The sequence below is a fragment of the Diabrotica virgifera genome, chromosome 2 (genome assembly GCF_917563875.1).
Source record: "Diabrotica virgifera virgifera chromosome 2, PGI_DIABVI_V3a".
Classification (NCBI taxonomy): domain Eukaryota; kingdom Metazoa; phylum Arthropoda; class Insecta; order Coleoptera; family Chrysomelidae; genus Diabrotica; species Diabrotica virgifera.
The window spans coordinates 160,787,365-160,804,325 of NC_065444.1; the positions used below are offsets into that span (position 1 = coordinate 160,787,365).

Here is a 16,961-nt window from a genome sequence, read left to right on the forward strand (position 1 = left end):
GAGACTCGAATAAAGAAAAATATGTTATTTTAGAAGATGCTAAATTGAGTTCCTTCGAAACAGATCTTATGGCATAGCAGGCCGAGGCGAGTTTCTTACTTAACAAATCGATATGAAGGGACCATTTGAGGTTGCTGTCTAAAAGAATACCAAGAAATTTTACAGAATCAACGGTAGAGATCTGGCTGCTATTCACAAGCAGGGGTTGAAGAGCACCTTTATATGATAATGCTACCGTTTTATCCACGTTAAAGGAGAGTAAATTAGAGTCAGACCAGGTTTTTATCGTAAGAAGATCAGAAGTTATAGTTGCATGAAGAGTTGCAATAGTTGAGTTGCTCCAAGTGATACTGGTATCATCAGCAAAAAGAAAAATTTTTCCATCGATTTTTAAATTAGTGATGTCATTTATAAAGATCAGGAAAAGTAGAGGACCCAATACTGAACCTTGTGGTACTCCACATATAATGTTTTTGAGACTAGAGTCAGTATCATTTGCTCTAACCAATTGTTTCCTATTATCTAAGTAAGATTTAAACCAATTCAAAGAAATACCTCGAATTCCATAGTAATTCAGTTTTTTAATCAAAATGTTGTGATTTACACAATCAAAAGCTTTGGAATTGTCACAGAAAACAGTGGCAGTATAAAGATTATTGTTTAGTGCTTGGTAAACCTCGTGAAGTACAGAAAACATGGCATCAGTTGTACATTTATTAGTTAAGAAGCCGAACTGATTTTGTGATAAAATATTGTTATCAAAGAGAAAGGACATAAGTCGGGTTTTTATGAGCCTCTCAATAATTTTGGAGAGTACCGGTAGTAGGGCAATAGGTCTATAGTTGCAGGCATTAGATTTTTCGCCACCTTTATGAAGAGGAATAATAATGGCTGTCTTTAGGCACTCTGGAAATTTACCGTTTTCAAAGGAATCATTAATTAGTGACACGAGGAGTTCTAACACATTATCTGTGAGATTTGAGAAGATTTTTATGGATAGTCCATCAGTACTACAAGATGATTTGCTTTTGATACTATTGATCGTTTGGATCAATTCAGATTTATAGATTGGTCTTATAAAGAATGAATTCGAGACAATTTCTGAATTAGGGAGATAGGAAATGGGATCTTGTTGAGACTGAATAGTGGATGTTATATTTTTACTCACGTTAATGAAGTATTCGTTTAGATTTTCAGGGTTTGGAAGGGCAAATGTTTGAGCTGCGTGGGTTTTGTTTCGAAGATCGTTTATTATGGACCAAGTTTCTTTTGCAACACTTTTGGAGCTTCCCAGACGATTTTGATAGTAGGCTTTTTTAGCTGATTTGATGAGTTTTAAGTATGTGACTCTGTAATTGGTGATATATTGAGTGACAGAGACGTTGATAGTAAATTTCTTGATATAAAGTAGTGAACGCATATTTTTTGCTGATATGCGGATACCTTTGGTAGTCCAGGGTTTGCGACGTTTTGGCTTAATCGTAATTAAAGGAAATGCCTTATTGAAGATACAGACAAGCTTCTCCAAAAAATCACTGAAATTATAGTCCACGTCCGTAGAAGGAAAATGCCAGTCAGAAGTTAAACATAAATTTTGAAATTTATGAAAATTCCGTGCGGAAAAAATCCTACCTAAACGTCGGGTTTTCGAGGAGGGTTTGCTGAAGATGTTAAATTTCGTATATACTGCTTCATGAATTAGCCATTCACCACACCGTGGTCAGGATCTCGAGATATAAGCGTTTTTTGGGGTGTGCCGCTTGTTTATGAAGTAACATAACTTTTTTCCTATTGTATATTTTGACTTAAAATTTTCCAAAAGACTTCTTCATGAATTATGTTTTATCGTTGTGTTAATTAAAATTATAAACCAAACAGTTTGGCACTCAACTTTTTTAAATAAACATGAAACTAACGAAATATGATGACAAAATGTTTAAAAACTAACAACTCCTTTTTTAATGTGTTTAAATATTTAGTTCAAATCCCATTGTTATCTACATACTTCAGAGATTAAACAGTAAAATTTTCAAAAGGAAATATTTACAGCGATCAAAGATAGAGCGAGGTAAATTTGAAAAATCATCAAAATTGATTTTCGGCATTTTTGTATAAAATTTGATTTTTGAACATGTTCCACCAAATCTAGATAAAAATAAACTTCATATTCTGATTCAACGACCTCGAAAACATAAAAATAGACCAAAATTGGTCATTCACCTTAAAATTGATTTTCGTGGTCGGCATAAAGATTGCTGCCGCTCGACTAATATATTATTATAGATAGAAAAGTATTTTTTTTTTGTATTCCTATGAGAATTCGAGAATCTGGTCAAGATTGGAGCGCTGTAAAACCTAGACAATAAATAAAATTAAACAACTTTATGGCGAAAATAATTGTTCATTGAAAAATCCTCTACAAAATCGCTATTATGTTATTTTATTGTAAAATGAACAAAGAAAAGCTATAACCTCCAAAAGGAAACTTCTTACAAAATTTTCTCTTATTTTTATTTATAACTTTTTTGTTGGTCACTTGACGATAAAAAGTAATAAATATAAAATTGTAGAAAATTTAATTTGCTACATTTAATGTGTAATTAAATTTTCTGTAGGATTGCTAGTTTAGAAGATACAGCGCGAAAACCTTTTGCACCCCTTTTTCCAATATGGCGGCCGGGAGACAAGGGTGGCGACCCCAAAAACTTAAACTTAAGCTTCTACTGACCCCCCCTACACATTAAAAAGTTGACTTCTCTAAGAAATGCAACCTAAATGCAACATTTTAATGGACTATAAAAAAAGCGTAAAAATATCTAAATACGGTAAAATTTTTTCTGCATTTCTTCTTCTTCTTTTACATCTATACCTTTTTTATGGCCAAGCCAGTGTCTTTATGAAATGATATTTATTTATCTAATACATTGCAGTAGGAACCATTGAAAATTTGATACAACAAATTTTGTAGAATTTTTAAAAAGCTGTTTTTATTCGGAGCGTAGTGCACCTTCTAAACAGTGGTAGGTACATAAATAACTTTTTATTGTAGTCAATTGAGACATTGTAAAATGAGATTTATTTATCTAAAAACTTGCACTCCGAACCATTGACAATTTTTACGAATTAAATTTCAACGATAGATTCCAAACTTATCATAAAAGTATTGTACTAGTTATCATTTTTTTCCCAACCTTGTTCAGTTGAATTAATTAGGTGAGTTTTCATTAATTATATATTTTTTATTAAGATACCTTTTTTATTACAAAAGTCTTATTTTGAATCATTACTGTTTGGGCCCACTGTACTTTATGAAAACTTTTAACTTCGACGTCGCGAAAACATATTACTTTTTAATTATAACAAACTTAGCTTTCTCTTCTCAATTTTTACTTTATCGTACTATATAGGTAGTATAGTATAATAGATATTACTTTATCGTACTATATACGTAGTATAGTATAATAGATAAAGTTATAGGATCAGTTCGAATTCGTTAGGCAAAGTGACCAGTCGTATTCGAGTTTTGTGCGTTTATTATTGCGGAAGTGTTTTAAAAAAAGAGACAATATAAATTTAGTTTTGATAGGATTTAGTTTAACACAATTATTAATTAGTAAGTAGTAATGTCCGAAAAAAGGGCGGCCGATAAGCCGCCCGATCAAAAAAACAGTGAAACTGATAACACGGAGAACAGGTATGTACAAATCGATTTTAATAATAAATATAGACCAGGCGATAAAGGGCCCTTTTTTGTTTTCGTGCAGCATAAAAATTTGAACCTAGGAAGGTTATTCCCCATTAAGATTGGCCATTTTCTTCTTGTTGATGAGAAATTGAAGAATAATGTAATTGACATTAAACCCGTTGGAATTAATAGAGTTAAAGTTATTTTCAATTCATTGGAAATAGCAAATTCATTAGTTAATCACGATGTTATTCTTAAAAATGATTTAATAGCATTTATTCCTAAATTCTACACTCATAAAAAAGGGGTGGTCAAAATGGTAGATACTTTCTTTTCCGAAGAATATTTATTAACTGCAATCAAATCAAACAGAGAGGTAGTGGGTGTTCAGCGTATGAAAAGGCGGATTATCGACTCTGATGGAAATGCGTGCTTAATTGATAGACAAATGATCATTATTGAATTTTTAGGGAATGAAATTCCTCAATGTGTACAAATAAATTTATGTAACTTCCGCGTTGAACCTTATGTACAACCCGTTGTACAGTGTTTCAAATGTTTGCATTACGGCCACACAGCCAAGCAATGCAAATCAAAAAATCAGAGATGCCGAAGGTGTGCAGATACCAGTCATACAGAAGAAGAATGTAAGGAAGAAAACATGTGCATTTATTGTAATAATACCAGCCATCCTTCAGTATCACGTGTCTGTCCTGTATACACAAAACAAAAAGGGATAAAACAAATTATGGCCTTAGAAAATATATCTTTTAAAGAAGCAGAACACATATATAACAACCCATCATATGCAAAAGTAACGACTAATAATAGATTTTCAATATTAAGTAATGATAATAATTTTCCGTCCCTACCAAACACTTCAGGTAATAGCTCATCTACTTTCACTATTAAAAAACCAAAATCAATGCCTAAACCAAACATTACAAAATCCATTAAGCGATCACATCCAACCTCTCCTACAGCTGATAATATGCCACCTAAAAAATCAAATAAACCTAGTCAAAAATCTAAACCCATTATTCCTAACCCCTACAGAGAAGAGTTTATAGATTATAAAGAAAAAACTATAATGCTAATTACATCTTTTATAAATAAGTTTCAAAAAAATTCTCAATTTTCACTTAATACTCTTACGGAATCCAACATCAGGGATTTTGTTGAGAATGCCTTCGTTTCAAACGATCCGACTGATATTATGGATACATTTAGTGAATCTGATTCAAGTGAAAAACAATTTTTTTAATAAGTACTTTTAATGGCTAACAAACAAATATTTAGAAGTCAATTAGTTATTTTACAGTGGAACAGTAGATCAATAACAACTAACAAAGGTAGTTTATTAAATTACCTTAATACAAACCACGTTGACGTAATCATTGTTTCCGAAACTTGGCTAAAGTCTAATAGTAATTTTTATATAAAAGGTTACAATTTCTATAAAAAATGTCGAGATAATGGTTATGGAGGCGTTGGTATTTTTATTTTACAAACCATAAACTATCAAGAATGTGTAATAGTCCCAAATTTTGAAAACGGCATTGAAGTATGTGCAGTATTTATTCCGGATATGAATATTTCTTTTGTCTCAATATACAAACCCTCTGATATAGTTGTGACAAAGAAGGATTGGTTAAATTTATTTCAACAGTTTAATATTTCTCGTACAATTTTTTGTGGTGATTTTAATGTACACCATTACAGGTGGGGTCCTATCCCGGAAGATCGTGGTGGAAAGGTTTTAATAGAAGTTATAGATATTTTGGAACTAGTTACTTTAAATGATGGATCACCCACTAGGGTAAATCCAAATGGCAACCACTCTGCAGTCGATTTAACCATTGTCTCTCCTTTCTTGGCGGATTTGGTAAATTGGTCCGTACGAGAAGATACACTAGGTTCTGACCACTATCCTATACAATTTGAACTTCAGATTTCCCCTACATCTTTCGAAATAAATCCTGCATCCAAATGGAACGACTCTCGGGCTGATTGGTCTTTTTTCCAAGCACTTATTGAAAATGAAATAAATATTAACTTTCCTGTCAATGATCTAGATAACTGTCAACTGACAGAACATTTATTTGACGTTATATCTTCAGCAGCTTCTAAATCAATGCCTGTTAAAAAACCATTTCTTCCTTCTTCGCCAAGGCCCTACTGGTGGGACGAAGAGTGTTCAAAAATAGTAGAAGCTCGTTCCCAAGCCCTTAAGGTTTTTAAAAGACAAGGAAATTTTCCCAATTACCTGGTCTATCAAAATATTTCTGCAAAGGCTAAACGCATTTTCAAATTAAAACAAAGAAATAGCTGGGTGAATTTTATTAATGAACTTAATAGATCTACTCCACTTTCTAAAATTTGGAATTATATAAAATCAATCAGAAACAAATATCACCAACAAAAGAGACCTCCATTAAATAACGATTTAATTGAGGATGTTTTGAATCAGCTTGCCCCGCCCTCAGCCTCCAATGTCAACGTGGAAGATCTAAATAATTTTCATTTTCGGTCTACTTTTGATAGTACTTCTGAAGCTTTCACCTTTTCAGAGCTTTCTTTGGCACTAAAACAAACCAAGAACACGGCTCCTGGTTTGGACGGTTTTACCTATAAAATTTTACACAATCTTCCAGACTCAGCAAAACAAATCATTTTAAAAGTTTTCAACAACTGGTGGTTGAAACAAGATTATGCTGAGAGTCTTAAAAACATTGTCATATGTCTAATACAAAAGCCATATAAAGATCCAAAATTACCGTCATCATTTCGACCTATATCACTTATGTCGTGTCTTACTAAAACATTTGAACGAATGATTAAATTTCGACTAGAATATTTTATTGAAAGCAATTCTCTTCTACCCATTGCACAGTACGGATTTCGTAGAGGTCATAGTACTATTGATGCATTGACTCATTTGGTTACTGATGCACAAATATGTTTTTCTGAAAATAAATACATGTTATGTTTATTTGTCGACTTAAAAGGTGCGTATGATGTGGTTGATTTGAGTATCTTAAAACTAAAATTGTGTGGAATGGGTATCAGCAAATGGGTAGCAACTAATATAATAAACTTGTTTTTAAACAGGAAAATATATATTCGTGATCACAAAAATGTACTCCACGGACCAAGAACGGTATGTAACGGTTTACCGCAGGGATCTATATTGAGTCCACTTTTATTTAACGTATACACAGCTGAACTGCATAGTTTGATGGATGACACTATAAAAATTATCCAATACGCGGACGATATTTGTTTTTATACCATCCAAGATTCATATGAACAATGTATTAGAGACTTAAAGCATATTTTCTACTGCATGCGTGATTGGTTTAATAATATGGGTTTTAGTTTTTCACAGGACAAGACAGCGGTAATGTGTCTTACCAGACACAGACTAAAAACCTCTGATCTTTGTACCATAGGTGACATTACTATTCCCTTAGTGACAGAATATAAATATCTAGGTGTCCATATTGATAATAAGCTTTTATGGACGAGTCACATAAAACACGTAAAGCAGAAATGTGAAAAAGGGCTTAACCTTCTGCGCGTAGTTTCCAAATATAAATTTGGTGCAGATGTTAATATATCCCTTACATTTTATAAGTCCTACATTCGATCAATAATGGATTATGGATGTACACTTTACGCCTCAACTAGTAAGTCAAATTTATTAATTTTAGACAGAATACAGTATAAAGCAATAAAGATATGTCTAGGAACTATGGTCTCCTCACCAAATAGTGCAATTCTTGCTGAAGCACAAGAACCGCCCTTGTGTTTTCGTAGACAATATTTAGCGAACAAACAAATTATAAAATACAGGACGTTTAGTACATTTATGGTCAAGAAAATCGCAGATGTAGCAGTTCAGAGTTTTATAAACAAATATTGGAGAATTAAAAATTCTCCTCCACTTGCTGATGCCTTTATTTATACAGAAAAGCATAAAAAACTTATATATACCCTAAATAACTATCCATTATACGAAACAAACTTTGAAGCTTTAATACTTAAACCAACCATTATCATACCAAACTATCCGGATAATTCAAATCTCACAAAATTAATGTTCAAATCTGTACTTGGTAATCTAGGAGAAAATAAAACAGTCATATATACGGATGGATCAAAAAATAAAAATAAAACAGGCTGTGCATTTCTCGTTTCAGACACCAATCATGTTGAGGAATTTAAAGTTCCATATTATTTAACAGTTTTTAGTGCAGAAGCGATAGCCATAGGGAAAGCTCTAGATTGGTGCGAGGCTAATGTAACTTCATCTGTGATAATTGTAAGTGACTCTCTTTCAGTGTTGCAGGCAATTAATAGTTCCCCAATAAAACACTATAAAAATAATCTTATATTATCTATAAGAAATAGTATATTTAAACTGCAAGAGCGTGGTATAGGAGTTACACTAGTTTGGGTAAGGGGTCACTCAGGGATATCTGGAAATGAAGCTGTTGATCTTGCAGCCAAAAAAGCATTGAATTCAGAATTGAGTTTAAATATTTATAACTCATTAGATATTATTAATTTGTATAAGGAAGATGTTAGGGATAGATGGGAGGCTCATTACAGAACATCTTCATCCAATTCTGAAAGTCATTATTTTAAAATTCACCCAGCATTACCAAAAATTATTCCACATATTAACACTTGGAATTATAATAGGCGACATTCGTCTATAGTATCTCGTTTAAAATTGAATCATGGACGTTTCCCAGCCCATTTGTTTCGGATAGGTATCATTGACTCTCCGCATTGTACCCATTGTCCGGAAAATCCTGTAGCCGATATAAATCATATTTTCTTAGAGTGTCAAAAATATACTGCATATACAGATACGCTGTATCAAGAACTAAGAAAACTTACAAGTCTACCGATTAGTATCACTACTCTATTAGCACAACAAGACAAAGGAATTTACGATATTTTAATTAAATTTATCTTAGAGGCTAAAATAGATATATGAAAAAGTAATTATACCTAGAAGATACAATCAATTTTAAATTAAAAAATTCTGTGGCAAATAGACATGGTCTAATGCCATCCACTCTCTCATCACACACACACACACACACACAAAGTTATAGGATCGTGCAAAAATTTTTTTTCAGATTTCACTTTTTTTCGACGTTTTAAATCCCCCTGAGTCTAAAAAGCAAATAAAAAAACATGTCGGAAGTATGTACGTACGTACGTACGTACGTATTACGTACGTACGTATTTCGCCACCGCCCAGCAAATACTACCGGACCGATTTTGATGAAATTCGGTATGAGCAAGTTTAAGAGAATTTTGTCGAGAAACTAAGCTTTTGAAAAAACCTCTCAAAGGGGAGCCTAAGTAGGGGGGTTATTTAGGGCCCATTTTTGAAAATTTTGACCGAAATGAATGAAATTCAACTGAAAGTAAGCTCATCGATAGGTAAATAAAAATACGGAATTTGACATTTCCAAAGTCAAAATGGCGACCAACATGGCCGACCGCCCACCCGACACATGTCCCTACCTATCTAAAAACTTGTTTAACCCGCCGTTACACGCGTCTTCTATTGTGACGTGGTTGCACGCGTATGAACGTCGCCCTCACCTACATAAATTCGACTTATTTCGAGAAATAATGAATGTCAACATGTATTAATATAAAATGGGTTGTACTCACATATTATAGAAAGTCTCGTAAACCAATTTTTTTATTAATTTAACAAAACAAAAGTAAAAATAATATAGATCAAAAGCAAGTTTTCTTAATTTTCAATTTCAGCAAGCCACTGAAGAAATCAACTTTCTTTACGCGAATTCATTTTACTAAAAATACAAATTAAAATTAACAACTGTTCTGAAGCTATTTATTTGTGGCATTTATGTAATTAACCATTAGTATTTTGTATTTTGATAACGACGTCCGAGGTGGAATTCGAAACGTCAATAAAATCAATTTTTCAATTTAAATTGTGGCTTATTTCCCAATTAGAATAGGTAAATTTAAAAATGGGTTCTTAACCAGTGGCGCACCTAGAATTTTCGTCTGGGGGAGGGGGGGTTTGCTTGGGCACCGAAAGTTTTTTGTATTATTTGTGAAAGACAAGTTACATTTTCCTACCTTTTTTATATATATTTCTATATGCTCTGGGTGGGATTTTAACCCCCAAACCCCCCCTCGGTGTGCCACTGTTCCTAACCTAATCCAAACAATAATATTTTAAAAATACGAAGCAAGTTTTCAATCCTAATAGCAAATAATTAATATTGAAAAATATCAAAAATTACTAAAAGATTTTTAAATTGAAAACTTACTGGTACATCCCCATGTATACGCCTCCAAGACTTCTACAATTTGCAAGTCATATGGATGCTGCAGTAAAGACGATAGGGAAGGAATTCTAAACCTTGCAATTCAAATCCCCCGTCTGCAGCTGGCTAGGAACTGAAAGATGCACCATAGTTACTCTACTGGGTAATAAGAAAATAAAATAAAAATGTGTGTACCATTTTTATATATTCGGCTGCAATACGAAGGAAAAACAATCTTACTTTATAATTAGAATAAGGAGTGCAGCCAGTCCCTTTAACTGCAATTTTCTGCTCTTATTGGAGCGTCATCAGAAGGAACGTAGGCACTGTTCTCCTATAGGACACTGTTCTCCATAGGAGAACAGTGCCTACGTTCCTTCTGATGACGCTCCAATAAGAGCAGAAAATTGCAGTTAAAGGGACTGGCTGCACTCCTTATTCTAATTAAAAAGTAAGATTGTTTTTCCTTCGTATTGCAGCCGAATATATAAAAATGGTACACACATTTTTATAATAATATTTTAATTAAACCTACCTAAATATTAAATAAAAATCTAAAAGTTTCTTTGAGATAACAGAAACGTGATTTCACCGTGATTGCACGCGCAGTGAGGAATTCCCTCACTTGAAGAGGGATGTCTCTCCTTTCAACTATCACAAAGCACACTGACCGCCTGAAATATTCTATTACTTTTTCATACTCTCTCATGAACCATGCTAAAGGCATTCCTGGGTGCTTAAGGTTATCGTATTAGTTTACACAATTTCATTGCTTATAAACAAATATGGTGAGGGATTCCCTCATAGCGCGTGTAATGGCGGGTTAAGATAAGTTTAATTTGAAAAAGTCGTTATATAGCCTAAAGATGGGGCTATAGGAGGAATATAATCGCTTTTCAGAAAAAGTTACGGGTTGCCTATATTTAAGGGGTCAACATTTGACATAAATTTGAACAAGATTTTCTCAAAAATGGCTCCAAGGAATTTTATATTTTTTGATATATTTTTGAAATCTTATCGGTAAATTGAATGACATTAGTCAGATTTCTTAACTCCTTATAGGAGGGGAGTTATGACTTTTTTATAAAAAAATATTCGAGTGCCCGTAACTTCCTTCTTAATAGAAACTAAAATTTGAAATTTTGCAGACATACATGATACTTTATTATCTATTATAACAATTAATTTTATCAAAAATATGGCTTCCGGTTGAACCGGAAATGAATAAAAAACCTTAATTTTTTTGATACGCCCTGTATATTTTTACATATTTTGAAAGAATGCAAAATTAACTTTCCAATGACATAAAATTTATTGCTGTATCTCAAAAACTCGAAACGTTACGGTAAATAGAAATTTTGCTATAAACTTATGTGTGTCCTCTCTCACGCGATCATAGCAGAGCATTATTGTAGGGCAGTCAATGAGGGTATTTGGCTCCGAATTCCATCCTACTACATTGATGTACTTGATATTTTCACAGTAAGTAGGGAATAGCTCAAGAAACAAAATCTACCCTATATACTATGGCGCCTTTATCTTGGAGCGGTTTCCACTTCTTCAAGGAGGTGGAAAATTTGTTGGTTAAAATAAGCACGGAAGTGGCTAATGAACCTATTTCTAAACAAAAACTGGTCTATCCTTTTTTTTTTATAACTCAATACTTTTTGAGTTATGCGTATTTGAAAATTGGCCATTTTCATTGAAAAATTACACCTTTTCGGACGGATTTCTTGTGAATACCTTAAAAACTATGCATCAAACTAAAAACACTATACAAAACATTTTTTAGATTATAAATAATAAAGAGATTCGTTCCTTCGTAAATATTCTATTTATAATACAAAAAGAGATATGGTAGGTGAAAATAGTTTGTTTTTTGGCATGCTCAAAATGGTGTATTCAACTTGAAATAACAGAGGAATGGTAGCTTTTAGGGGTATAATGGTACCAACACCTTTTGTAGTGTTTGAAAAGGCCTTTAAAACGAGCACCGTTAAATGTCGGTTACATACAAACTAAGCGAGATATGGTGCAAAAAAATATATGACTAATGTACTTTAAGGAAAAATGAAAGGTATATACATTTAACTCCGCATCAACCATAATTTAAATGCATTGTTTTTCTTTTGCAATACCTTTTAATACAGTGTTATTTCTATTTTCAAAAAGTTGAACGGGTTTAAAATGAATGGTTTTTGTAAAAAATGTGATCAAATTATAGAATGAATTTTTAAATTTTCTTAAAAATCTTCCTTTTTCTCCATGTAATTCGAAAATTAAGATATTTCACCCCTGAGAAGTGGTGGGAACTGCCCCCATGATAAAAGCGCCATAGTATATAGGATAGACTTTGAATTAAGAGCAATCTCTTTGAATTAGGAGATTGGGCTACTCCCAAAATTTTAATAAAATCCACACAGTAGGATAGAATTCGGAGATATTACCTTGTTCTTAATCTCGCGCATTGACTGGCGTAATCGAAATAGAATGAAATGCAAATATTGTAAACTATTAATTTCTCAGAAAAATGACCTAATTTGAAATTAAAGTATGACTATGATATTGTATTGATTTATGCAATAATCTAGGTATGCTTTATTGTCAAAAAATTTTACCAATTTGTGGACAAAGCTTATACAAAATAAAAAAAAACAATAAAAAACAAAAAATAATAAAAAACTCTAAACAAAACAGAAACAGACACCAAGTAAATGGCGTGAGTTATACTACTTAATATAATTTTATGGTTATTAAGTACACATTAAAAAATTTAAAATTTTGCGAACAATATGTATACAACGTCAGAGCAAAAAGAAGGCGATGAGGAAAAGGGAAAGGGAAAGTAAATCAAAAGTTCTATGCCGCTGCAAATATGTATAAAAGTACTCGAAAGTAATAATCCTGCAAGTCAATTTGCTGAATTCAAATCGTTTATCAAAAAGTCATTCACTGTATAAAAAGCTCTCTCCAGCAAATAAGCTTTCAAGGCCTTGCGAAAAGCGGGAAATGCTGCAATAGATTTGATGTTAGATGGCAGGTGATTGTACATTTTTCTCGAATTGTATAGTATAGAGCACTTAACCAGCTCAGACCGTGGGGTTGGCAGATAAAGATTATGCTCCATGTTTCTAAGGGGATAGTTGTGAGAGGGTCTCTCTGGAACTTCTGATGCATGTTTGCGGATTAAACAAACGGATTCAAAAACAAACAAAGAAGGAAGAGTTAATATTTTAAATTTTTTAAAGAATTCTTGGCAATGAACTCTGCTATTGAGTCTCAGGGAGTAACGAAGTGCTCTCTTTTGTAGTTTAAAAATACGCTCAAATTGAGTCGCACAACACGTACCCCAGAATGGAAGGGCGTACCGAAGATGAGACTCAAAAAGGGCTAATAAACGGTCCTAGATGTTGACAAATTCATTTCCGTAGCAACTGATCTTAGCGCAAAACAAGCAGAACTTAATTTTTTGTGTAAGGCATCAATGTGCAAGTTCCATTTTAGAGACTTATCCACAATAAGCCCTAAGAACTTCACCGATTCAACTACCTCTAGACTGTTGTTATTAAGTACTAAAGGTTGCATCATACTGTTGTAAGGTAGGACTTTGGTTTTAGAAACGTTAAATAACAGGACATTCGAATCGCACCACGATTTAATGGTGACTAGGTCTGTAGCTATGGTATTGCGAAGATTCATAATATCCGTGTTACTCCAAGTAATACTAGTATCATCTGCAAAGAGACATATTTTACCTTTAATGTTCAGACTAGAGATGTCATTTATGTATATCAGAATATATGTATATCAGTATATAGGGCCTAGAACTGAACCCTGAGGTACCCCACATTCTAATGGGATGCAAGAAGACGTCTTCGTGTCAACCCTTACAAACTGACTTCTTTTATTAAGATATGATTTAAGCCATTTAAGAGCCTTTCCCCTAAATCCATAGTGCTGTAATTTGTCAGTCAAGATGTTATGGTTTACACAATCGAATGCTTTAGAGAAATCACAGAAAATTGTTGCTGTAGAGTGATGGTTGTTTAGACTGGAGTAAACATGATCGAAAAGGAAGAACATAGCATCATTCGTGCATTTGTCACTCAGGAATCCAAATTGATGTGGAGTAAGCAATTTGTATTTCAACAGAAAAGATAAGATTCTTTTTTTTTACCAGACTTTCAATTATCTTCGACAACGTGGGCAGGAGTGCAATAGGGCGATAATTCGAAGCAAGATCTTTATCGCCTCCTTTGTGTATAGGAATAATTATCGCTGTCTTAAGGCAGCTTGGAAAAACCCCAGTTTCGAATGACCTGTTTATTAAGGTAGTAAGATGGTTTAAAGTGCAATCAGGTAGAGCAGAAAATATTTTAAGAGTGAGGCCATCAGTCCCAGATGACGATTTATTTTTAATGTCATTTATTGTAGAGCGTAGTTCACCTAATACTATGGGTGTAAAAAAGAAATTATTTACATTCCTATGAGAAAGATATGAAATCGGATCCTGAAAAGGAGGTATAGTATTTGTTAAATTTTTTGACATCTATAGTGTGTCCCCGAAATATGGCATCGAACATTTTCTCAAATGCAGGAATTAATGATGAGTAGAACCATAAAATCCTTTCAAGTACAGAAGGTGTTTCTAAAATATCAAAAAAACGAGTAATTTTGTTATTTTTATAGAATGCCTGGGCCTCGATTTTTGACCCTTCGCTTCGTTATCGAACGTATTCGTTTCGTATCTGTTTAGTATACGAAGCGAATACGTTCGATAACGGAGTGAAGGGTCAAAAATCGAGGCCCAGTATCTAGTACCATGACGATAGTAGGTCGGCACGAGAAAGTTCTCGGGCGGCCCTTCCATCCAGCGTTTTTACATTTGATTTTGACACGAAACAGTGGAGCTTTACGTTCGATAGTCTGTAATTTGTACGCTTTCGCAAAAACAATCAATTTTATGGTTTGTTCAGATTTTCCGTACTACAGATTTAGGTAAAATTGGAGCACCACATTATATGCTGTGCAATTTTTTTGCTTACATACAACAAATAACCTACACGCTTCGGCAAAAATGCAGAACAGACCTAGCACTAACTTGTGGTTTATTTAGATTTTCCGTAAACGTTTGGATTGTATGTGGGGCACTAGAGTTTTAGGTAAAATTGGAGTGCCATATTATATGCTGCATAACTTTTTTGTTTCGTAGAACAAATTAGACGCTTTGGCAAAAATGCAGAAAAACCTAGCACAAACTTGTGGTTTGTTCAGATTTTCTCCGATCGTTTGGATTCTATATGAGGCAGTACAGCTTTACATAAACTTGGAGCGCCATATTAAATTTATCTTTTATAACTTTTTTGTTTATCCAGAACAAACTACATGCTTTGGAAAAAATGCATAAAAAACCTAGCACTAACTTGTGGTTTATTCAGATTTTCTATAATTGTTTGCTGAGGTTGTGAGAAAGTCTGGACGTAGCAGTTCTCGCTGACATTGATATTGATACTGGAAGCGTCGGTTCAGATGGCTGACACCAGATATCTACTAATGGGAAATAGGTACTTCATCCTTAAGGCTACTTAGGTTGGTATCCTTAAGGTTGCTATAAAAGAATATAACATATATATCTACAGGGTGAATTTTTAGTGAGACATTGGTGGATAATACATACTCACTGGGGATGGGGAGACACAACTTTGAAATCAACATGGAAACTTGGAAAACAACATTTTTCATTGCAGATTACGATTCTATCTATATCAAACTATGTACCCCGTTTTATAACATTAGGTTAAATTTAATTCCTCAAATAGTAAGTCTGCCTTCAAAAGTTGTCAATAGATTCAATATCAAATTTTATTATTTCCTATATTTTCATATATGTAGATAAGGCGGAATGGGACGTTTCGATGCCGCCGGTTCATCGCCGGCCGTTTCGATGCCGCCGGTTCATCGCCAGTCCATTTCATCGCAGTCATATCTCGCATTTCCTAGAATTACTAATTAATACTAAAAATAACTAATAATTGTAACTGTCGAAAATTCGGAAATATATCAGATAGCGATTAATCGACTGGCGATGAATCGGTCGGCATCGGCATCGAACTGGCGGCATCGAAACGGCGGCGATGAAACGTCCTAGACCCGGACACACCATTAAACTTGATAAAAATAATAAACTTAAAGATAAACCCATAACTAAATTAAAATTCATGGTGACGTTTCAATTATTTTCATATAATTGAGCAATACAAAACCGTACCTACCTGTTGACACGTGGTATCTCCAAATTCATTACACATTTTCATTAAATCTTGTAATTGTGACAAAAAACAGTTGTCGTAATGTGTGTAACTCATATTTGAAAAGTTCCTTGTTTCCCATGTTCCTGTTGGACTGCAGTATTTGTATGCAATACCTGTAACAATTATTCATCAAATTAATAATAAAATCACACGATTATTTTATTTTTTTACAAAATATAAACTAATTAAGTGTTACAGTACCCAAATACCATGTAGGTTGTTGTTAGACAGATTACGAAGAGATGCGTTGTTGGTCTTAAGCTGGTCAATAGTGATTATGTTTTTCTAATTTTATTAACAAAGTTTTTCGTGTACGGAGTAGTAGCATCCAACAAAAAAATCTATTTACCACAAAAGATACAAATTCTCTTAAAAATTTTCAGTTTTCTTTTATTACAAAATTAACCGATAAATCATAAACATCTCTATCAAAATAAGTGATAATGTTTGAAACATTAGCTAGTTGGGGAAATGTTAGTTTAAATAATGAGGAAAAAAAGGTTCTTTTCTAAATATATTTCGAACAATTAACCTGTTAATCGCCGTAAATGAGAAGAAAAATGCAGTGTTTTGACGCATGCGAACCTTTTCTTTATATTCTCTATCATAATTTAGTTACCCCTCAGCCTAATT

At 33.2% G+C, this 16,961-nt stretch overlaps 1 protein-coding gene across 2 annotated transcripts in view; it reads right to left on the reverse strand.

Moving 5' to 3' along the window:
* Positions 1–16,961, reverse strand: part of LOC114327758 (PDF receptor-like) — a 1,644,969-nt gene that overhangs the window by 530,381 nt on the left and 1,097,627 nt on the right. For both annotated transcript variants that reach the window (XM_050642878.1, XM_050642879.1), the window contains exon 6: positions 16,290–16,441. In XM_050642878.1, the coding sequence (XP_050498835.1) occupies positions 16,290–16,441 (152 nt within the window). The remainder of the gene's footprint in view (positions 1–16,289; positions 16,442–16,961) is intronic.